We start from the raw sequence: 25,683 nt of genomic DNA on the forward strand, positions 1-25,683 counted from the left end.
GGTCCGACGGATGCGCATCTGGGTTCGTGTCACCAGACACTGCTGGCTATTCCATTCGGCACACTTCTGTCTCCTGAACGAAGGCGTTCACGGTATGAGCGTGATATTCTCGTGCTTTATCGTTTTCAGAGACTATCCCATTGCCCAAATGTTGACTTTAGGGCTGGACATTAGGTGACAAGAATCTGTCCCGCTACTGCACATCCATTAAATTACCCTGGATGGTGACGAAAGACGTTCGACATCCGTTTACGATACTGGCTCAAAACTGTGGGATGCCTGAGCTGTGAATTGGTAGCTGGTAGTTTCTACGTTCGTCTACGGCTAACATCAGGCGCTAGACAAATCCTGCACTCGTCCGCAAAGAGAATCTGATGCCGCGGCTCCACATTACATATTCTCTTGCCCACTTACTTCGCGTAGCATGTAGTTGGCGGGGGGGAGGGGGGGGGGGTGCGGTTTTTCTTGTTCGTAACGGACATCTAGTGGCTGGATTGGTCGTGTGCGCACGGTTGCGTAATGTTTGTATCCCATTTTTCTCTAAAAACGGAGCTAACTGTTCCGTTGCGTTGTCCTCGGTGTACCTGCTAGCTACAATCAACTGGTGTTGTTGATCACGGGCGACCATTACAAGGCAGATTCGATTTGGAACGACTAACGATAGCAGCTGAATGTTCGAATGACGTCTCTGTGGTGTGCATGAACTCTGTGGGAAACTTCCCTTGCTATCAACCCTTGTCGTCTTAAGGTGCGTTTGCACCTGTGTGCATTGCGGCTAGTTGCCGTGCTGCTGCACTTTGCTCAACAAGCAGATAGAGGCGTCCAGTTTGAACATAGGTGTGAATGGAATCACTCGTGTGTACATGCTGTGGAAAAAGCATGCACCTACACGCGTACATCTACGTGCGAGGGCCGCAAGCGCAACCGCACGGGGCTAGGCACAAGGCGCACGGATGTAAGAGCACTTTCATAACAATAGTACGCACACTGTCTGATCTTAAAATGGCCTTTCGAGACATGTTGAGAGACTGGACAGTGTACACATTGTTCCGCTTAAGACTATGCTAATCATGTCATTCTCGAGCAGTAAAGAATGTCTTTTTGCGGAGTACTTAACTCCTGTGTAGATTTACCGACTGCACGTAATTGATATACACTGTGTGATCAAAAGTATCGGGACACCTGGCTGAAAATGACTTACATGTTCGTGGCGCCCTCCGTCGGTAATGCTGGAATTCAATATGATGTTGGCCCACCTTGATCACAGCTTCCATCCTCTCAGGCATATATGCTCACTCAGGTGCTGGAAGGTTTCTTGGGGAATGGTAGCCCATTCTTCACGGAGTGCTGCACTGAGGACAGGTATCGATGTCGGTCGGTGAGGCCTGACACGAAGTCTGCGTTCCAAAACATCCCAAAGGTGTTCTATAGGATTCAGGTCAGGATTCTGTGCAGGCCAGTCCATTACACGGATGTTATTGTCGTGTAACCACTCCGGCACAGGCCGTGCACGATGAACAGGTACTCGATCGTGTTGAAAGATGCAATCACCATCCCCGAATTGCTCTTGAACTTTGGGAAGCAAGAAGGTGCTTAAAACATCAATGTAGGCATGTGCTGTGATAGTGCCAGCCAAAACAAGGAGTGCAAGCCCCCTCCATGAAAAACACGACCACGCTGTAACACCACCGCCTCCGAATTTTACTTTTGGCACTACATAGCTGGCAGATGACGTTCACCGGGCATTCGCCATTCCCACATTCTGCCATCGGATCGCCACATTACGTACCGTGATTCGTCACTCCACACAACGTTTTTCCACTGTTCAATCGTCCAGTGTTTACGCCCCTTACACCAAGGGAGGCGTCTTTTGTCATTTACGGGCGTGATGTGTGGCTTATGAGCAACCGCTCGACTATGAAATCCAAGTTTTGTCACCTCGCGCCTGACTGTCATAGTACTTGCAGTAGATCCTGATGCAGTTTGTAATTCTTGTCTGGATATATGTCTGCCTATTACACATTACGGCTTTGCCTATTACACATTAAGACCCTATTGAACTGTCGGCGGTCTGTCCGCTTTTGTGCTGTACGTGTGCCTTCACGTTTCCTCTTCACCAACACATCGGAAACAGTGGACCTAGGGATGCTTAGGAGTGTGGAAATCTGGCGTACAGACGTATGACACAAGTGACACCCAATCACCCGACCACGTTCGAAGTCCGGAGCGCCCCATTCTGCTCTCTCACGATGTCTAATGACTGCTGAGGTCGCTGATATGGAGTACCTGGCAGTAGGTGGCAACATAATGCACTTAATACGAAAAACGTATGTTTTTGGGGGCGTCCGGATACTTTTGATAACATAGTGTAATTGTCTTCGATGCAAATGGTACATTCAACGTTTGTTTTAATCACGGCACGATATTTTCGATAGGACTGAGTGAAGTGCTTCGCGGCGCAAGTTCTGTGCCCAGTGGACGTTGTCCTCCGGCGTCCGTAATATTTCTGTTTTGTACTTTTGCCACCACGTTTGATCACCAGAGGCAATCTACAATAGAACCGATCCGATCTCGAATGGTCCGACTCCCTGGGCAATCCAACCATGCCATTTCCGTTGTTGTTTCTTTGGACTTGTCAGTGACTCATCACCTGCGATATGGATCAGTAGGCAGTTCGATGAACCCTCTGCCAGGCACTTAAATATGACTTGCAGAGTATCGATGTAGATGATCGATGATAGATGCGGTAGTTTGATCACTTTTGGTACAAAATAATTTGTTCCTAAGTCAATCAGTAAATAAGTGCACAGAAGTTTTGTAAGTTAATGACAGTGTTCTTACTGCATATTACAGTGTGTAAAACTAAATTATGGCATCAACTAAACGTAAATATGTGACACTGTCTTTGGCAGAGAAAATGAAAGTACTTGTAAGGACAGACAAAGGCTTGTCTTTTCAACACATTGCAAGTCAGGTAGGGGTTAGCACAAGAACTATTGAAGACGGAGAAAAATCTCTTGCTGCACAAAATAAGTCAGTTGTGTGTCAGTGGAGTAGTGTAATTAGGTATGTAGAGTTGTTAAACTTTCACTCATAGTAACAATATCTTACCGTACGATACAGACATTTTTACGATACAGGCACTACTGTAAGTTGTCACTGTTTTAATAGGGAACAATATTTCATTTTCAGTTGAAAATTAAAGTTTTACCGTACCTTGTTACGGGTCAATACGTGTTCCTCTGATAATACGACGTATTTTGCTTTCCGACCATGCTCCCATTCCCATAGGGGAAGATTTAGCGACCTGCTGTACTTATTTTCTGAGGTATTGTCTGGAATGGAAATCTGTGCAAACAAATTATTTCGCGAAGACACATCAAGTAATTCCGATTCTCCCAGAGAACATTCTGCAAGGACGCTCCGCAACACGGAACGTGTGTTTCAAGGTTAGACATAAATAGGTGTGCATTTCCAATACGTGCTGCGAAGGCGTCACATTCCACTCGAGGAGGAAAAAAAAGGTAATAAACACAGCTCCGTGTGCTGATTGGTGCCAAACTTGTTAAAGGAAGCCGTGCGCGATGCCCCGGCAGGTAGGGGCCGTGCAGCATGGGAAAGGTATGTGGGCCATCAGCGGCGCTGTTTTCCACGCGCCTGCCGCGGCAATCTCGCGGTTAGCCGATTGCTGCGAGCCGTCCGACCGCAAGAATGCCGCACCGCCTGCCCGCCCGCCGCCAAGTGCGTGAACTGCGCGGGCGGCGCCTCCAGCAGCGAGTCGTACGACAGCCACTTCGCCGTTTAAACTGAACTTCGCTATGGTTTTGCGTTTGGTGCATACTTCGTAATACGCTGCTGCATTTGAAGTTTATCTAACATGTTGAATTTTTCTGTATATTTGGGTGGAGGCCTCTGTCTCTCACCAATCTCGATATTGTAAAACTGATCATGTTTAGCAAACTCTTTTGCGATCGTGCGCGCCAGCGATAAAGCCAGAATAAAATATGAACAACAATCCCCATAGCCGGCCGTTGTGGCCGAGCGGTTCTAGGCACTTCAGACTGGAACCGCGCGACCGCTACGGTCGCAGGTTCGAATCCTGCCTCGGACATGGACGTGTGTGATGTCCTTAGGTTAGTTACGTTTAAGTAGTTCTAAGTTCTAGGGGACTGATGACCTCAGATGTTAAGTCCCATAGTGCTCAGAGCCATTTAAACCATTTTTGAACAATCATCATATTTTATAAACGATTTGAGATCGAAATGAGATTTTAGAGAATGATAGCACACAAAGAGGAGAGTATTTGGCCATATGCTTCTTGTGAAAAACTTCATTATCTAGTGTATTATTTCATTAACTACAGACGTTTTAGATGAAAGAACGTAATTTTTATGGGCCATCGATAGCTGGTGAGGAAGAAATGCTGTGGATTTTGGAACCACGTATGTGAAGACATTATACATTTATTTTTATACCAAGGGAGTTCTTTTTCAAAAGCCGTTGACCTTATTTTTCCTCACTTAATAAACCACTGCTTCGGAATTCTCTTGCAATTCCGTCTGCACAACATGTTAATGACGTGGCATTGTGTAAATTCCGTTGTCTTTTGCCAAAAGAAGCAAATCTTAATATGACAACAAGAGAGATTGAGATTTTACTCATTCGCCACTCGTGACGCTTCTATGAAAAGTTACAGGTGGATAACAAGCCAGGCGAAAATAAACCGTTGCTCTTGTTGCACTTCCAGCGGAATTCCTTTTAGATACTAACCAAAACAGAGATGACACATATTCTGGAGGGGTCACCATGCAAAAACGGGATTGATGGGACTCCACTTAAATACGTATTTACGAAGAATGTGAGCGTATGCTTCAGTCTAGAACGACACGTACCCTCCAGCGCCGGCTATTCCCCTATAGCGCCTGCCCGTAACCCTCAGCACTAAGGCTCTCCCCATGTGTGACCTGCCTGTTGCGCATCTGCCGGTCACTATTGTGCGACCACTCAGCTGCTCTTTTTCTGATAACACACTACTGCCAGCCTCCTTTTATACTAGCTGGTCCGCATCACGTGGCATGTAGTAGTCATTTCCATATTTCGTAAGGGTGTCCGGATATAGTGTATATTATATCCGGCAGTAATATGTTGCCGGCCGGTGTGGCCGAGCGGTTCTAGGCTCTACAGTCTGCAACCGCGCGACCGCTACGGTCGCAGGTTCGAATCCTTCCTCGGGCATGCATGTGTGATGTCCTCAGGTTAGTTAGGTTTAAGTAGTTCTAAGTTCTAGGGGACTGATGACCTCAGCAGGTAAGTCCCATAGTGCTCAGAGCCATTTGAACCACAGTCTCGCCTAGCGCCACTATCCGCTATCCCCGTCCATGTCCTTCAAGCTCGCTGCTTTGAAATTCCCACAGGAGGTTGAACGTAACTGCGGATGCACTGAATGCTGTGGATTTATTGCCTGTTGAGGCGAATCAGTTATATGGATGGGTCGTGTTAGTTCTTTGGCACATGTGTCCTGGTGGCACAGTGGTTAACGCAACTGCCTAGTAAGCAGGAGGTCCCGGGTTCGAATATCGGTCTGGCATACATTTTCACTCGTCGCCGCTAATCACGCATAAAGTCCCGCTAAAGGTGACACCAGTAGTTAAGGCCCTTTCTTTTCCTTTGCCACCCCCGCCTCATTCAATTTACTGATATGTACCGCATCTGCGGATTCCGCGTGCTGTCTATCCGAAAGAAAGGACATCGCGCTTTCATTTAACCCATTGGCTTCCACAGCCGGCCGCAGTTTTAAGTCCGTTATTACATTGCCGACTGTGAGAAGGGCCTAGCAACTATAGCTTCTTCTTAGTGTTTTAGCTTCTTTGTTAATAGATGGCTAGACATTTTGTATACCATTGGACAGCTGAGAAAACGATCTGTTTAGTGGTGTGTAAAGCACTCGATTTCTTTCCATGTTTTGCGAATCGTAAGCAGCCGTTTTCAGGTTTTGCTAGGTTTGCGCCACCCACCCCCAGCCCCCCTCGCGAATTCCATCAAGAAAACATCCTCCATAAACTGGCTAGTGTGCAAAGCAAGGAAGTCGAAAAGTAATACACTCCATGACAGTGAGAAATATGTAGTGGTGTTGCATGTGGCTGTATTTTTTTGGGATATACCACGCCCACCAACAAAAACTTCTGAAACAGTATTATCTTCACTCCTTTTCAATACATAGTGAAGGAATGTTTATAAAGAATTCGTATAAAAATTATATAATTTTCAGAAGAGTGTGGAAGACAAAGTGTGCCGATTTTCGTAAATATAAATAGTAAATACAGGCTCGACTATGGGGAAAAGTATCATCGAGTCAGTACGTTAATCATAGACGCAATATTTATCCCTTTTTTTAGGTGAGGCAAATTTATTACACCGAATTCAATCTTACACTGGTGACGCGACCTTAGTCTCCTGTTAACGACAGTGCCGCTGGCGATATCCGCTGCCGGCTGTTGTCGGCGGCGTGAGTGACGCGCACGTCGACGGCAGAGGGGCGTCGCCGTGGCCGGCGCCGGCGCCGTTCGGTAGCCGCGCTACGCGGTGCACGCCCATTATTAATGCGGCGTATATTATGTCGGCGCGGCCGGCTCTAATTAGCATTCCGTGATTACCACCTTTGCGCGCTCTCCGTGTCTGCCGCCTCGGACCCGGTAATTGGATTTTTCCTTCTAAGGCAATTGACCACGTCGTATTACAGTTTTGATGAAAGTCGACAGTCGTTTAATATATGTAATTCTGTTTGTTATTCTTTGAGCCCTGCTTAATCGTAACTGTAATTCATTTAAAATTTATTTCATAGTATACGAGTTTATTTCCCTAGCCGTCCGTCCTTGTCTGAGAAGAGTGGGCGTCTTCTGGATATTCCGTCATAGTTCTTCATCAGGAGAAAGCGCCTATAAAACTAGACTGCCCTGGCAGCGAGTAATTTCGGCCACGTGATTTTTATCCTCCTGGAAACGGAAGCTTTTAAGAACCTACAGAGAATTTAAACCAGTCCCTGATTCTTTTCTACCAGTTTGTAAACACCACAGTTTTGAGTGTCTCGAGGTCCTGGGAGAGTTTCAAGCTTTATAATACTTGCAGGTATATGGGAAAAATGAGTGTTAATGGCAGCAATGTCTTTTTTAATACCGGAATCATTAAAAGTTTCTTTGTGCTGACAAGCTGCCAGAGCTTCTGCACTATCGAAGTCGTTTACTACCCCTCTAATGGCCTCGAAATTTTCATTGTAAATCAATACAGCCTCGACCCACACACCCCAAAGAGTTACCACTGGTTCTGGAGGTAAAGGCACATTTGATAGTTTTTCTTTGTAGGTCTTGATGCGAGCAGGAGCCGTTAGAAACACTTTCTTTGTGGATGAAATAAGTTCGTTTACATTCACAAACGTGGAACGTACTTCAGCAAGGCGATGTATTCCACCAGCAAAGCACGCCACATGAAACAAATTGGGATAAAATACTCGAAGGGATTTCGTGCTTTGATCACATAAGGAGCAGCGTCTGAAATAAACACAAACACCCTTTCATCTGCAAAAGATTCTGGAAACATGTATCTAATACCCTCATTAACAAATCTGGCGATCGTAGAATGATTTACTTTTTCAAGTTGTTTACAGACCGCTAAATAGAAGAAGAGAAAGAAGAAGAAGAAGAAGAAGAGGGAGAAGAAGAAAAAGGCTTCTCTTTTAAAGCACCAACAATTAAATGTGCAATGTAACGGCCACAAGTGTTGGTAATTTCAACTGAAATCCAGATAACGCTGTCCATAAGTTCATGGCGTATTTCTTCCAGAACATTTACGTAAATTGTCGGTATGTAATTTTTACGCAATGTTGATTCATCTGGTCTATTTTGATCTAAGCAATATATGCGCAGGAAAACTTTGCGGATAGGGTTTGTAAGTTTGTGAAGAGTAATATTGCTTGCAACGAGTTCTTGTTGTCGTGGTCCTTTCTTTTGCATTCCTGCGATATGAAGACTTGTCTTGACATGCTGGTCTATTTGAAACTTTTTTTTTTTTTGCACGAAACGTTTTTCTCGCAAACTTGGCTATATAAAACAATTCCGTCATATGTGAATGTTTCAACATACGTCAGCTATCCACGAAATGACGTTTCTTTCTTCTGGCGGCATGGCGCACAACACGCGACCCGCTACACGTAGTAAACACGTACAGCTGTGTACAAGTAAATAGAAAGCTCAACTGAAACAATGGACGCGCGACTAAAAGCATGCAGAGTTTAATGTAATTGTTGCGTACGCGTAAGGTATGACAGCGGAGGGGATTAACCGGGGGCGCGGACGCAGGAATATTGACTCTGGCTGTTCCTGTTCCTCTTCTGTAATGATTTTGCTAGGCAGTGGCCTCTCGGTTAGCGATTGCACGCAGTTGTAGGTCTCGGTCAATCTGTAACGCATCAAAACTAGATCGAACTAGAGACCACCCGTTTTATAAAATATTGTAAACATGAGCGAAAATGTGCATCGTCACTAGTTTTTAGTTAAAATATGCCATAACCCGTGACAAGGAGCCAAATACGCAATTGCATATGCAACATACTAATGCATATAATCCGGTATTTAGTGATTACTGACCCTTGTTTTATGCTCGATGTGCCATGCCAGTTCGTAAACTTTTTTTTAATTACCACATATACAGGGTGTTTCCGTAAAAGCGTGCAAACATGTAATAGGATATAAAGGGTGCTCCACTGAACAATTTTAGGTAGAGTACCTAGGGTCGAACAAGCCAGCGTAAGGAGACAGTAGGAATTAAATCGCATTGCTGTGTACTTTTTTATTTAAATTAATTACAGTTAACTGCAAATACCGTCATTGACACAATGAACGTACCATTTGTTCTGCATCTTACAAAATGTGCTGAAATTGACTGCTATCAGGCTCAGTGCAATCGGCGAACAAGGTTCTGACGCACCCTGACAAATATCCCTGGTGTGTTTCGAATCACATGACAGGCAGTTACAATTCTAGCAACTAATTCCATCACCGTATCCACTGGTGTCTCATACACTTCAGATATCCCCATAAGAAATAATCAAGAGGATTCTGGTCAGGTGACCTCGCAGACCGTGGAAGAGGACCTCTTCTTCCAATCCAGACACCAGGAAATACAGCATTAAGATGGTTGCAGGCACGCACACTGAAGTGAGACGGTGCACAGTCATGTTGTATCCACATCGCCGGCCGAAGTGGCCGTGCGGTTAAAGGCGCTGCAGTCTGGAACCGCAAGACCGCTACGGTCGCAGGTTCGAATCCTGCCTCGGGCATGGATGTTTGTGATGTCCTTAGGTTAGTTAAGTTTAACTAGTTCTAAGTTCTAGGGGACTAATGACCTCAGCAGTTGAGTCCCATAGTGCTCGGAGCCATTTGAATTTTTTTTGTATCCACATCCTCTCACAAACAGACAAAGGTACGTCCTCCACCAACTCAGGTAAGACTCTTTGCAAGAATGTCAAGTATAGGTGGCCATTCGGCCGGCCAGGTAGAAGGTGGCCCAATGTGATTGTCACCTACAGTGCCGGCCCAGATATTCACAGCAGAAGGTTCAAAAAATGGCTCTGAGCACTATGAGACTTAACATCTGTGGTCATCAGTCCCCTAGAACTTAGAACTACTTAAACCTAACTAACCTAAGGACTTCACACACATACATGCCCGAGGCAGGATTCGAACCTGCGACCGTAGCAGTCGCGCGGTTCCGGACTGCGCGCCTAGAACCGCTAGACCACCGCGGCCGGCACAGCAGAAGATACTTGATGTGTCTCAAGCAAGGCGTTATGTTTTTCTGCTGCTCGAAATACCATCACGATCATATGAGGCCTCCTCAGTAAACAGCACGATTTGGAGGAAACCTGGTCGATCAGTCCATTGTTAGAGCAACCACTGACACAATGGGACCCTTGGTGCAAGGTCAGTCAAAAGCATTACATGGACTAGTTGTGGGTGATGTGGGTATGCCGGCCGAAGTGGCCGTGCGGTTCTAGGCGCTTCAGTCCGGAACCGCGTGACCGCTACGGTCGCAGGTTCGAATCCTGCCTCGGGCATGGGTGTGTGTGATGTTCTTAGGTTAGTTAGGTTTAGGTAGTTCTAAGTTCTAGGGGACTTATGACCTGAGCAGCTGAGTCCCATAGTGCTCAGAGCCATTTGAACCATTTTTTGATGTGGGTATAATGGTTGTTTGTGGAGTACTTAACCACACGCTAGTACGTGTAGCGCCCATTTCATGTGCAGTCCGACGACTACTTAATAGTGCGATCCGCTGCAACACGTTTCAGAGCCTCCTTTTCAAAATCGGCTGTGCGAGCGGCCCTCGTGTAGCCAGATCCTTCATTTCTTCTTTCCAATGAACAAGCCAGGAGGTAAAGAATGTAAATGGTTTCACGCACATTGCCCTGTTTGGGAAACTAGCAGAACATAATATTTTCGATTTATCTTCTGAGGACAGAACTCCGCTAAGGTTAATCATATGATACAACGATACTTTGTCACCATTCACAACAACAGCCATAGTGGTATAAAAAAAAAAAAATCAGTAGACTTCTTGTGTTGTAACACTGTCTGTGTGTGAGTTGGTTTTACTTCATGACCCTATGAATCATTCTTGTTGAAAATATGCCTTTCCTGGCGCGTCTAACAATCATTTAACAAACGTTCGCTGCCGTCGACCGCGTGGTCCTGGAAGTTTTCGGAGCGCGCCGTTTCGCTCGTTGACGTTATTCCACCAATGTCGATAAAGACCTTAGGCTGAAATGTATAATTTAAAAAAAAAAAGACATGCTCTAGACGATCACTTTTTGTTCCCTACGGCAGTTGCAAAAGGAAACATTTGATTGTCGTACGTAGACCACTCTCCAACACACTCTTACGTATGAAAGTTTTTTTGGGTGTCGTCAGTTTCATTTGGCCAATGAGACAAAATTAATTAGTCGCAGCTCTTACGCTCTTCAGTCGAAACCTGCTGCTAACTGAGTGACCAAGCATGGTGACGCAGTGGTGCGACAGTGGACTCGCATGCGGGAGGTCGGGGGTCGGTGGTTCATATGCATATCCAGGGATAATTCTTTTGAACACTACACGACAGATTTCATTCCCTTGGCTTTCCCAAATCGGGCCCTTGCTCCGTCCTTGACGACCTTGTCGCCGACCAAATGTTAAAACCCGTATTTCTCTTCCTCACTCAAAAATACCGTAGACCCAACCTCCTGAAGGGAAACAGTCTCCAGTTTCCTCCCTACTGTGTTCGTATAAAGTCTGTGGAACATATCCTTAGATCTTTGTGACTGACGGAAAGTTTTGTTATTTCTTACGGTCTAATTTTCTGCGTTGACAGAGTGTTCTTTAAATCGATTGACTGTCTTCTGGACCACAGCAAATGTTTTAAAACCGTTGAATTCGGATTTAGGCTGTTTAGGCTGTTACGCTTTCAGCCAGAAGCAGTTGCAGCCTTCAGCTGTAGTGGTTAGTTAATGACGAGTGTTAGAAATTTAAAGCTTGATCACAAAAATTGTAATAGCGAAGATGATTCACTTGACGGCAGGAACTTTATATCGAAATAACAGAAGAATCACCAAGTTTAATCAACTGTATATGATTTCTGTCTTTCGTGAGTTCAGTATTGTGTATAGGTCCCACATGCTGCACCCTGACAGACGAAACATCGTGGCAGGGAATCTTTCTAATATTACTTGTACAAGACACAAAATTAATAATAAAAATAATTGTTATTTTTAATTTAAGCAGAATTTGACCGCAAATTTGGAGGAAAACAGATACGTTTCCAATGAAATAAGATCTCTAGTATGTAATCTTTGAATATCTATATATCATAAAATTTTGAGTGTTTTCAGACTTCACTTAATATTATACTCAATGGGGCTGAAACAATTATTGATATTCACCAAAAGCGGTAAGCAAGGTTCCACAATGGTTATGGGCTACCATGGTATGACAGAGTTCTGAGATGTAACCAGGCCCCAGTCAACACGCATCTGTCATACTTGGAAGTTTCACGAGGTCGTAATGCTTCACCAGTGAAAACCCACGTACTCTTTCTTCATTGGTCGTAATGGTGGACACTGTATGACGCTCATATTTTACAGGACATTGTATTGCAGAACATACAGTTCGACATAAAATATGGATAAACTTTAAAAAGAAAGGAATAACCCATATAAACACTGCTAACACACATTTGCATATCGTAAAAATGGAGGAAACCTAAATTTGTAGCAAAAGTTACAAGAATGAAGGCAATGTCAAAAGTGAAAGTATGCGCAAAAATATATTTTGCACTGAAAACGTTTAATAAAATAAATTTATTTCAGTTTAACCTTTTGAAATGAATGAAAGTATGATTCAAAGTATCCGGGATTTAAATTAAGTGACGCAAGTAACGACAATGAGATATCGTAAAAGTAGCTCGAGTAATATGTGTGTGTGTGTGTGTGTGTGTGTGTGTGTGTGTGTGTGTGTGTGTGTGTGTTAGCAGTGTTTATAAGTGTTATTCCTTTCTTTTCAAGTTTATCCATATTTTATGTCGAACTGTATGTTCTGTAATCCAATGCCCTGTAAAATATGTACGTCGTACAGTGTCCGCCATTACGACCAATGAAGAAAGAGTACGTGGGTTTCCATGGTGAAGCATTACGACCTCGTGAAACTTCAAGTATGGCAGATGCGTGTTGACTGGGGTCTGGTTACGTCGCATCATACCATGGTAGCCCAGAACCATTGTGGAACCTTGCTTACCGGTTTGTGTGTGTGTTTGTGTGTGTGTGTTTGTGTGTGTGTGTGTGTGTGTGTGTGTGTGTATGTGTGTGTTTATTACACGAGTGTTTTTGGAAAAAAATTACGAGTTCTAACAGTCCTAATATCCGATGAAGAAACGCTTAGCTGTGGGAAATTGCGTCTCGTCATCCCACGTTGGCGCTCCTCATATCATATTAGTGTAATCCCTGTTAAGAATTGCCGTTATAATTGTCCCGTTAAAAATGGTTACTTGTATACAGCTGCAGTTGAAAGTCCGTTACTTAGCCTCCTCGTTGCTTGGAGTATGCTGGCGATGTAGACCGAACATGCTTGACCGAGAAGAATGTGAAGTGTTCACCAACGTCACTACAATTATTAAACGTACCTAACTAGTCTTCGAATGTTGTAGGTTTTATACCTATTTCTAAGATAAACACTTCAGTACATTTATATTTCACAGCCCACACTGCACACCAGAAACGGTCCGCCCAGCTAGGGTTGCCACTCCTAGTTATGAGGGCGTCAGGCAGCGTTCTGATAAGGTGGTTTGTACAACAGTGTGATGTTAGCCGGAACCTTCATTTATTTATTTATTGAGAAATTAGATTGATTGGAAATGAATATATTTTAATATATCTTAGTTAAAATTCACAAAATGAAGGCTGGCGCGTAGATAATTTCGTTCGTCTTATAGTAAGAACCAGAGGCAAGCACCCTTAGGCGCTCATCTATACACACATATTTTCCATACTTATTTTATAGAGAACGATGAGAAGCCGTCCACACACACACACACACACACACACACACACACACACACACACACACACACCGGTCAGACAACTGTTGTGCACAAGGCAGTGCTGGCCGCGGTGGCCGAGCGGTTCTAGGCGCTTCAGTGCGAAACCGCGCGGCTGCTACGGTCGCAGGTTCGAATCCTGCCTCGGGCATGGATGTGTGTAATGTCCTTAGGTTAGTTAGGTTTAAGTAGTTCTAAGTTCTAGGGGACTGATGACCTCAGATGTTAAGTCCCATAGTACTCTGAGCCATTCGAACCATTTTGCACAAGGCAGCCAGCTTTTTTCACTCTACACGTCCGTTCCGCATACCAGCGGGCGAACTTACCCGTCTACAGACTGTGTGTGTCTGAGAAAATAATCTGATTTGTCTCAGTGTCCAGGGCCTTCGAAGTCTTTCTCCGGGATTTGCAGTTTTAAGTGGTAGCAGGCCTACGCTCAGCAAACACGTTACTTCACAGTTGTCATATCCTAATTTTCAAGTTTACTTTGTGAGATGGTAATCCACAACCGGAAACACCTTAATATGTTTTTATTTTAATTTCACAGTCTGCGATAAGCGTTGAAAACAGTCAGCGTTATACACCGAAAACACGGCCTAAAGCTGCTGCTGGTACAAACACATTTCGTCGCCCACGCATGACAATAGCCAGTCTCTGCCCTTTCTCCAGACTCCTTGGTTACCGTCTCACAGCAGCGACCTCTCGATACATTTCAAAGATCGTCTCTCTTGCAGAATATTAAATACATTACAGTGTTTTAAACTTGAAACCGAAATTACAATTTTATACACAGAAAATATTTTAAGAACGAGTTAATAAATGGATAAGCACACATCGCAAAAAGAATTGTAATTCCTGCGATGGCAGTAACAGAGCTTATATAGAAAAAACATAAAACCTGCACTCTTGAAATTGTTTTTGAGTTGAAAAGAAAATAAAAAAGGAAAGAAAACGAAGAAAATGATATGGGACCTTTTTCTGGTCGAAAGTGCAAGGTAGCACTCACCTTTTTTGGAAGAACTTCGTGTTTGACTGTGGTACTGAGAACTACTTTTAACCTCACCATGGCAATGATTATCCGTTGATGTTCCCGTCTGACAAGTGAAACACGTGACTGATTCGAGCTCTGCGCGACCTGGGGCTATTTCATCTGAATATTAATTACAGCAGTCGCAGACAATAACGGCGTTTGCTGATTTTCGGAGAATGCTTGCAGAAACTTCGTCACATGTCTGCTACCATTACGCTGTTCAGTTACGGCATACGAAGTTCCTTAAGAAAAAGCTGTATCTCGAGCTCTAAAACCTTACTGGTTTTGATGTTTCTGTTCAGATTTCCCTCAGTACGTAGTAGTCTAGATCACACAACTACATTCGATGAAGGCTGAAGTGTGCCTGCCGACCGGGGTGGCCGAGCGGTTCTAGGCGCTACAGTCTGGAACCGCGCGACCGCTACGGTCGCAGGTTCGAATCCTGTCTCAGGCATGGATGTGTGTGGTGTCCTTAGTTAGGTTTAAGTAGTTCTAAGTTCTAGGGGGCTGATGACCTTAGAAGTTAAGTCCCATAGTGCTCAGAGCCATTTTTTTGAAGTGTGCCTTGTCCGAAAAAGTTCGTTAGCCACTTAATAAGCCACCGTAGGCGTTGACGGGCCCATTACAATTGTTGTTACTATACAGTGTAAGCCGACGCAATGGCGTGCTTGACGCAAGTGGATTCGAGAGAAGGCAGCGTGAAACAGTTGGCACATACAGGCTAGCATCCGTTTCTCTGCTCCAGTGTTGCCTGTTACATTCATGTGGAGAAAGTAATTACCACAGTATTTTCATGTGGCGCTTTGCCACCGTACGGCCTCTTTGGTCCACTAATTCTAAAGACGCCTTATTGTCGTCGCAACATGCCCAGTAAATATATGAATACCGTATGCAGGGTCTATCCCAATTAACAGCGAAAACTGACACACGTGGAAATTAACGGTAACACGAGCAGAACCGTTGCAGTAAACATGGATTTGCAAGTTAGCTTCTGAGTTCAGCATGAAATATCGTCTGTTATTCCAAATGTATTTGAAATTAACTTCAGATTTAGGTCCCTTCTGCATAAGTATGACTGCTGGTCCATAGTGGGGAATATGGTATATGCATAATGGGGAACCGGCGCGCCAGTACGTTGCAAGATTAGATTGAGCAGGGCGTGTACCTTGGCCTCCATGATGACCTAACGTCTATCCCCTAGCTTATTCTGAAGTGAAGTGTACAGCGCTCCCATTGTACAGTCCTGTTTAGACTGATGAGATTATCCGGGGTGTTTGGAACAACTCGTAACTCACTGCAGAGATCACGTCCAAATGCTAGAACGACACATGGATCACATTCTTTAACAGGCGCGAATGTACAGTAAACAGTAGCATATAACTTGCTGAAGTAGTGCTGTATTTCTTGTTAAGGTAGGCCGTGGTCGAGATTTAAACCCAATGAGTTGGGGGCTTAAACGAAAAATTTACGTTTCAGTTACATTTGTACTAACTAGAACAATATTTAGTAATGAAGTTAATGGCGGTTCGCAACCACACTTTCGCTACTGTCAGTTATTTCGTAAACTGTACATTTTCGCACTCATTTTTCTAGAACTATATTCCTTCTACTCTCGTATATTTTTACTCGCGTCGGTTTTCGCTATTAATTATGTCATACCAAGAGTGTAACATACACAAATGGGTATATAAAAATAAATATACTCCGTACTGTCCGAAATGTCACAGTATTGCACTCGCATTACCAGGAGTCCTGACTATCCTGCCCTGTTTAAATTCGTCCTGACATTAGAGAATTCGACGTCGAAGAAGTATACTGGCAGTAGATTTCGCGTTATCACTTCGTTTGCAGTCTGTTCATTTAGTGAACACAGAACTTTTCGGTAACAAAACAGGAAGTGTTTCTGTAATCATTTATTGCCGATTTGTACCTTTGCACATCCTGCGACTTTGGTTTATTCGGGCCCTTCTTTAAGAATGTTGCCGTTTTCGCCAATTCTAGTGTATTTTGGAAGCATGAAGCACACTTTCGCAATTGGAATTCTATATAACTTTAAGAAATGGATTCACAAATTGCAAATATGTATTTACGTCAGAAGCACATTTTATTAATTATACACGAAAATTTGTACGATACCGGGACTCAAAGCGAATTCGGCTGTCCGTACAAGCCTCGTAGACCAACCTAAACTTCGCACACGGACAATGTGTTGGTGCATAGGGTGATTCAGCTGCCCATGCCGATAGGTTTTTATGCAACCCACAACGCCTTCAGAAACGACGCGCGAGTTTTTCATATTTTATAGCTTGCTAGGCGCAAACTATTAATGGGATACATTTTCGTTGGAGACCACGTTTTTCTTAAATAATAAGAATAGTATGACCTCTAGCGGAAACGTATACCAGTACAAAATTTAACTACATTACATTTCGCACAAAAAGATTCTGTTCATTTTTTCTATAGGATTAAGAGTTCGCGCGTAGCGAGCGACAGAATACGAAAATTATACTAATGGTATTTGCTGGAGTCACGGGCTGCATAAAACCTGGCGGTAGAAGCAGCCTCGACGGCTAAAATGATGATAGTAAAAGTTTGTCTCTCCCTGAGTGGGAATAACAAATTGCGAGAATAGGGAATACGGACAACATGACATAGAACTTTGGACTGGTCGGGGAGGTGTGCTGCAGGATTAGCCGACGAGATTATGGCGGCCGCTCGTGATAAACGGAAAATCCGCCTTCGACTTCCATTCCGGCACAAAATTCCATGCATCATTAGTAAAATCCACAGCTGACGTCTATACATATAAGCAACATGCGAATCCATTTCTTAATATATACATAACAGCTGTTATCGTCAAAACATAGTCTGTTCCTTCAGACATACGTACATATCTGAAGGATACTTTAATGTAGCCTAATATACAGACACTCTATAAACAAAGGAATTCTATGTAATGCAGTGTAGTAGTATGACTTTCGTTTTGCCCTTGGTATGGGTCAAAATAAAGACTGGGCGAGACGCGTCTAATGCGACTAGTTTCCGCGCCGACGCAGGCATTTCCTGGGACTGAGGGCAGCGCTTGTTTATGTGTCAGCGTTCGAGGACGCACGCGGCCACGCCATCGAGCGGCTGGAGTACCTGGAGGCGCTGTCTGTGGGCGCCGGGCTGCCGCCCGCCGCGGCCAGGTCGGCGCTGCTGCTGCCGCCCCCGCAGCCCGCCTCGGCGGCGCCGCCCCTCGTCTTCGCAGCCCCGCCGCCGACGGTGCTGCCGCCGCACGCCGCCGCCTGCAACGGCTACGCTCCCCGATTCAACGGCGCCCGCCCCGCCCGCCCGTTTGGGAGGGTAAGTTGATACAAGCGAACCTGCTACCAGTTTAATTTTGATAAGTTCTAGCGGCCTTATTGTTTCTGCATCAGATATAAAAAGGTAAATCCAGGATGGAATAATGACAACATTATGGAAAGGACAGATTGTAACTCACTATACAGCGGAGATGCAGAGTCGCAGACAGGCACAACAAAAAGACGGTCCAACAAGTAAGCTTTCTGCCAGAAAGGCCTTCATCCTAATTAGACAAAACACACACACTAGCACGCGAGCGAACACAGTCTCTGGCAGCCAGAGAGAGTCTCGTGTGTGTGTGTGTGTGTGTGTGTGTGTGTGTGTGTGTGTATGTGTGTGTGTGTGTTTTGTCTAATTAGGATGCTGAAAGCTTACTTGTTGGACCGTCTTTTTGTTGTGCCTGTCTGCGACTCTGCATCTCCGCTGTATGGTGAGTTACAATCTATCCTTTTCATAATATGTCTTTAAATATGAAAAAGTCATATTAGTAAATATGAACGTGGATCTATACAAGATATTTTACAACTCATATTTCAGGGTTCTGTGAGGTATAGATGGGACTTCTTAACTAAAGTTTTGATGTTGAGGGACCTATGTTCGAAAATGTACCGTTTGAATATATTGGGCTAGTGTGTAAATTCGTTGCGTTTTTGCGTAAGATACACCCACTGTTTACAACAGTCTGCCAGTGCTGGCGTAGCTTTACGATTCTGCGACTGTAGAAATCACGTGATTTTGAGGCGAAGAACTCGTCGAACCATGTTGGGAGCGCATTTTCGTCCGGAATGCAAGCTCCTTGAAGGCTGTTCGATAGAGAACGGAAAAGGTGAAACTGTGAAAATGCAAGATCAGGTGAATAAGGTGGGTGTGGAATGAGTTCCCAACCAACTCTTGTATCGTGTCTTTTGTCGCTACAGAGAACGCGGGCGGGCGTTGTCGCAGAGCAGCATCACTTCCACAGTCTTCCTGGTCGCTGCTCTTGGATTGCAGCTGCAAGGCATCTCATTTGTCGAAAATAAATGTCGGCAATGACGGTTACACCTTGGGAAAGTAATTCGTGCTACACCACACCTTTGGTGTTCATCAGATGCGTAGTCTTATCTTTTATGGATGCGCGCAGGTATTTGCACGAGGATTTGCTACTATGTTTGGATTCAACCATTCCTTTTTGGTAGCATTAAAGGCACCATTTCTCATTTTCGGTAACGATGTAGGACAGGAATGATCGGTGTTGTTCACGAGCCAAGTGATGACGGGCAAGCAGAATGCACATGTGGCCACCCACACATTTTTGTGATTTTGGCTTAGAGCATGCGGTACCCACAATCCAATTTTTGAACCTTCCTCATTGCGTGCAAATATCGCACGATGTGGAATGTAAGGCCTTCAGATTTGCTTGTCCTAGAGTATACTAACGTTAAACGATCTTCATCAAATCCCGAAAGTCCTCCTTAATGCGGAGAGTCACCAAACGAACCCCCTTAAAAGGAGAAAACTATTTTGTTGCCGTGCTCTGTGCAGTGACATTACACCCTTACATGGCTCAAATGTTTCTGGCTGTCTCCTCTGCTGTCACCCCTCTATTGAACTGGAAAGGAAGAATATGTGCCTTTGGCACTACATTTTCTAGCGTCATCAGCGCCGCTCACGATTTCCAAATGACAAGATGACAATGTGTAAACTCACATAGCAACAGTTAGCTACAAATAAAGAATCACAATCGATAACTAAGCCCATAGCAACGGGAATACCAACATGTAAAACAAAAACTATACGAACTTATGGACCAACTCAATAAAGTAAGTTTCAAGATCGGATCTCTTTCAAATGTCCAGCTCTACGGCATGCTCTGAGAGGTGAGCGCTGCCCTCTGACCGATAGAACGTTCTGCACACTTGTCAGACCGTCACTAAGCAGTAAGGACGATCAAGACGGTGCAAGACGACGGAATACGCGTTTGAAGGGAACACAAAGACGTTGATATTTTACACAAAGACTTTAACGTTTCACGGCGAAACTGGTCATAATGGTCGAGCTGCAACGCAAGTATCGAGAACGTTTCCTGGAACCCGCGAATCCATCACACACCATTTTCGTCCGACTGCAACAAAGGATGCGAGAACCTGTTAAGTTCGGAACTAGGAGGGTTGACTGGGGTACTTCTAAGACGCGCCGCGCTCTCGACTCCGAAGAGAAGGTCCTTCGTCTCGTAGAAGTAAACCCGACGAGGAGTACTCGAAACATTGCTCATGCCATGGGCGTGCCCCACAGGTGCGTCCTGACCAGCAATATCACCCTTACCACTGACAGAACGTGCGTGCATTGATTCCGGCAGATGTTCCGCTACATTTCAGTTTCTGTACGTGACTTCTATATCGCTATATCAACATGCCCAAATTTCCACGCCTCGTTCTTGTTACAGATGAAGCTGACTTCACTATTGAGGCTGTTTTCACCTTTCGAAACAGTCGCATTTGGGATAGCGAAAATCGTCTTCCTACCACACATCCAAGTGGATTTGAGCAACTTTTCGGCAACTTTCTTCCCGACCGCGTAGCATGTCCCAGACACATGACATCCCTGCAGGAGGAGGAACTATTGGAGGAGGTGGAACTATTGGAAGATTTTTAACTGTCACTCTGTCAGCAAATGTGGTTCGAGCATGATGTGCCACCCGTGCATTTTGCACCTGGCAGCTGCGCACATATCAACCAAAAATACCGTGAGAGGTGGATAGATCTAAGCTGTGCAACCCTATCGGCACCACAGTCGCCAGATTTAACTCCTCTCGACTTTTTATTGTGGGCCTACATGACGAGTCTTGTAAGTGAGACTCCTTATAGTCGGAAGATGATCTCCTCATGCGAGTTCTGGCGGCAGAAGGGCACATACTCGTATCATGGTTTGTGGACCATGTGTATAAATGCATGTGTCAAAGACAGACCTTGTGCAACGAACACCAGGATCGCCAAGTGGAGCGGCTCCTGTAGAGCATACAAGTCGACACTCGTTCTCTCTACTGTGTCCGTACTGTGAAGCGGGATCTGATCTTGAAACTTATTTTACATCCAAACGGTACATTTCCGGATATGAATTCCTTATCAAAACTTTATCTCCTAGGCCTCTTCTGGAACCCTTTGAACTCTGTAACAGGAAGTGTGAAATACCCTGTATAATAGAATTGTCCACTGCAAAGACGTGTTGGAGCATATGTTCCATGATACGGAAGTAACACCGAATTACTAAAGTTTTAGGACATTTGTCATTGCTGATACATTGACGCCGTAATCGAAAATTATCTAGAAAATTCTGATACGAAGTGCGGGCGGTATTGTTGAAGCACAGTATAATAGGCAATTAGATAAAAACGAGACAGATGGGGAAAATGGAGTACATTACTTACTAGTTCAGAAGTAATCCCCATAACTGTTAGTACATTTGCCCCACTGTGATACAAGATGGGCAATGCCTTCGTAGAAAAATTGCTTGTGGTCCAGGCGTGCACCTTTCGCCCGAAGCAAATAGATGGCCACACCTCTCAAGGATACACTGTCAGTTTTGACGTTAACCATCAAACGCTAAAAACACCTATTCAAACCAAACGGCGACACAAACTATTCTGGATATATGTTTACGGGCCACAAACTCCAAAGACTTGGGAATCATATTGGGAGAGATCAGGACTGTATGAAGAGTGTGTAAGGGCGGTCCAGCGAAACTTCTGCAGTGACTCGAAACAACCTTGGCAGCACGTGATGACAAAGGACAGTAGGGGCCCACATGTTACCAATGTTGTTTTGAGTACGTTGCAGAAATTTCAATGGGGAGGACCTTAAATATCCTCTATATAGTCCAGATCTCTCCCCGTACGATTGCCATTATTTCTAGAGCCCTGAAGAAAGACATTCATGGTTGTCAATTTGCTTCGTGCGAAGAGGTACACACTTTGATGCAATCATGGTTCCGTAGGTAGCCGCTATATTAAACACGGCCAGATAGCCCGCCACTCCCGTGATTCGGAGAGCCGCGCCGGCCCCGGATGGAATCCACCCGGCGCATTAACAACGGGCGTAAGTGTGCCGGCCAGCCTGGATGTGGCGTTTAGGCGGTGTCCACATCCGAATGGTTCAAATGGTTCAGAGCACTATGGGACTTAACATCTGTGGTCATCAGTCCCCTAGAACTTAGAGTTACTTAAACCTAACTAACCTAAGGACAACACACACATCCATGCCCGAGGCAGGATTCGAACCTGCGACCGTAGCAGTCGCGCGGACATCCGAATGGGATATGGGTTGGTACCCACGTCTCAGATACACGATTCTCAGACATTTCGAAAACGATCTCACACTTTCACATAGCTCGGACATCCCGCCACCCTCTGCCAGTAACTTTGCCAAATCCTGATTAACATGCCAACCCCGTGAAGAGACGGGATAAAGCTGGGAGGAAAAAAGATGCATATAACCTTGACAGATTCGCCTTCGTAACTGCGGGGTCAGTCTCTCTGAGTGCTACGCAGAGGGTGTAGTTTCGATTCCAAATAATGCCAAGAATGTTTCTGCGGTTGGAAGACGAACAGAATCCACTCAGCGTCGTATGGCGAACAGTGCAGTTGCTTTGTAAGTGTTATACTACTTTTTCTGGACCACTTGATCACTACCATTCTGATCCCCTTGCGTTATTGTGAGGACATTTGGTTGTTGACCTCAACTTTTCGACAAATGTGTTGAATTTCCTACCAATCCGCGACAGGCACTGTGTCGTCATGGAGTTTGTTGTCCGGCGTTATTATGCAGTAAATATATATCCAGAATAGTCTTTGTCGCCGTTTGGTTTCAGTGGGTGTTCTTAGAGGGATGTCAGAATTGTTAGTGTATCCTTAACGGGAAAACGTCGATGAGGTGTGGATTTCACTGTTTGCTAAAGTATTTGCCGTGACTATTCGGTATGAATAGTGATAATGACGCGAATCTGCGTCTACATTCCATTGATTGACGCTCGGTCTCGGCGTGTGAGGTGTAATACTGTAGTTACTTTCCATGTAACAGCTAAATTAAAACATTTGTCTATGTCAGGTGCCTTTATTGTCCCGGTCAACGAATCAGCGAGTGATTGTGACATTAGAATTTCTTTTACTGGACATAGCCAGCTTTCTGCCTTAACCTTCATTTCAGTGCAAAAAAGTTATTGTGTGTCACTTATTGTCTTAATGAAGTGCTGAAGTCGTACTTTATAAACAAAAGCAGAGTTTAATATAATGTGTTCCAGCAAAAAGAAACTGAGGGTCGATATAAATTTGTGTCACTGAATAGAGACAAACACGAGACATATATTATTTTTATTTTTGTTTCGTATTTGTGTGCTATACGGTGATACAAATCATTATATTGACCCTCAGCGTGCTTTTTGCTGGAGCACCGTTGAAGCAGAATCAAATTTTCACTCTGCAGCAGAGTGTGCACTGATACTAAAATTCCAAGCAGACTGTCCCAAGCACGAATGTCGGTGCGTCCTGACAGCTTTACTTCCGCCACTACCTCTCGAGTTTTAATCTGCCTGGAAGTTTCATATCAGTGCACACTCCGCTGCAGAGTGAAGATTTCATTCTGGAAACGTCCCCCAGGCTGTAGCTAAGCCACGTCTCGGCAGTACCATTTCTTCCAGACCTTGTAAGTGTCGGAGGAGAGCTATTGTGAAGTTCGGAAGGCAGGAGATGAGCTACTGGCGCATGTAAAGCTGTGAGGACCGGCGTGATTTGTGTTTGGGTAGCTCAGTCGACAGAGCACGCGGCCGCGAAATCAAAGGTCCCGAATTTGAGCCTCTGAGTCTCGGTCGTGCACACAGTTTTAATCTGACAGGATGTACCGTTTAAGTTTCTTTGTTATTGTTTATAATGTATGTTATTGTTTATAGTGTATGACTTCAGTGCCGTATGATGACAAGTGAAACACAATAGCTAATTTGTCGCGATATAAAGGCTAAGACATAAAACTGGCACCGTAAAAAGAAAAAAAACTGTAAACCACCCATCCAACGTGGACGACAGAAGGTTGCCTCATAATGTTATCAAGTTAATCGTCTCCTTGTTCCTGCACTATGTAAACTTAAGACGTAAGATGGCATGGATATTTTTCAAGTATAGTGCATCATAGCTCTTGTGAATTGTGGCACGTCGTGCAGGCTAGTAGAAAGAATGAAACTGCCACCGCTCCTACGAAACAAAATAAGTTGTCTTTTCGGTTTTAATAAACTGTTATCGATATTTTCCCCAAACTATCCTTTGTTTGTGTGCACTGACGACGACAAACAGGGATTGATCCTCGGCTAACGAGAGATCTTCGGTGCTTACGTTACAGGATTCACCGTACGGCGCGCCATTCGTTAGGAGGCCCAGCAGCTACCAGCAGTCGCCACTGGGCGACCTGTACGGAGAGGAGCCGGCTTGCGCGGGGCGCGGTTACGGCGGCCGCTGGAACTCCTCCTACGGCGTCGGCGGCGCCTGGCAACCGAGGGGCGACTACGTGAGGGACGAGAAGCGGCCCAGAGTCGAACGCGAGGACAGGGAGAGGGGGCGGGACCAGGACTGGGAGAGGCTCCGGGGTCGGGACCGGGACCGGGATAGGGACCAGAAAAGGGACAGGGACAGGAGCAGGGACCGAGACAGGGACAGGCGCAGGAGCGACTACGACGGCAGGCCCGCGAGGCGGCACGAGCGCAGCGACAGGCACCGGCAGCCCCGCGGCCCCGAGGAGGGCCGGTGACCTGCTGCCAGGCCGGGCCGCGGCGTTGCGCCGCGCCCCACCACCTGCCTCCTCTCTTGTAAATAGCAGCGTGAGAGTGTCTCCAACATGTTCGTAAATTAGTTTCTCGTTTGCAACTTCACTTCGGAGGTAATTTTTTATTTTTCGCATCAACTTCACCATATGCAGAGCGACGTCACCTGAGGCTGGAGCAGAAAGAAAGTAAATCAATCGTACCTACTCACATTTCTTATGTTTTCCTGTGGGCCTGTTTCCCAATACATATATTTGCAGTTCGTTTGCTGCTTTGCGTACTCATCTAGTTTTATACTTCACCATCGGCACTTATAGACGAAACTTGTATTATTTGTCAGCTTAAGTAGTAGAGCAATAGGGAATCTCAAGAGTGCATCACAGCAGTTTTCATTTGTTGCTGGTATTAAACATTCTTTCTTTGGATTTTGGTTAAGATTCTTTTAATACATAACTGTATGTGGAACTTACAGTGGAAGAGATTTGTATGGACTGCTGAATGAATAAATGGCCTAGCTTGCAACAGTTGACTAAATCTTATTTATGCATAATAAAAATTCTATACCAGAATCAATCTACATTTTTCATTAATTGTTAATAACATGAAAATACCTCTCTCTCTCTCTCTCTCTCTCTCTCTCTCTCTCTCTCTCTCTCTCTGTGTGTGTGTGTGTGTGTGTGTGTGTGTGTGTGTGTGTGTGTGTGTGCGTGCGCGTGTGTTTGATAATTGTCTCAATAACCCTATTGTTAATTCCCACTCTGTAACTTCCCTTGAACATGGGACTGCGGCAAACAGCACCAAGTGTGTCTTTTGGTGTTATAGGTTATGTCTGGGCACCGACAATGGGCACGTATCTCCCTGGACACCCTACCGCGTGTATCTCAACGATCAATTTGGAGTTGTGTGACACAGCGTCTTTA

The 25,683-nt window shown here is 44.9% G+C and overlaps 1 protein-coding gene across 1 annotated transcript in view; it reads left to right on the forward strand.

Moving 5' to 3' along the window:
* LOC126413271 (uncharacterized) overlaps positions 1-25,336 on the forward strand; it is a 492,894-nt gene extending 467,558 nt beyond the window's left edge. The window contains exons 9-10 of the mRNA XM_050083175.1: positions 17,739-17,986; positions 24,346-25,336. Coding sequence (XP_049939132.1) covers positions 17,739-17,986; positions 24,346-24,750 — 653 coding nt within the window. The 3' untranslated portion in view covers positions 24,751-25,336. The remainder of the gene's footprint in view (positions 1-17,738; positions 17,987-24,345) is intronic.
* The last annotated feature ends 347 nt before the right edge of the window (positions 25,337-25,683 follow it).

The sequence above is a fragment of the Schistocerca serialis genome, chromosome 1, assembly GCF_023864345.2.
Source record: "Schistocerca serialis cubense isolate TAMUIC-IGC-003099 chromosome 1, iqSchSeri2.2, whole genome shotgun sequence".
NCBI lineage: Eukaryota > Metazoa > Arthropoda > Insecta > Orthoptera > Acrididae > Schistocerca > Schistocerca serialis.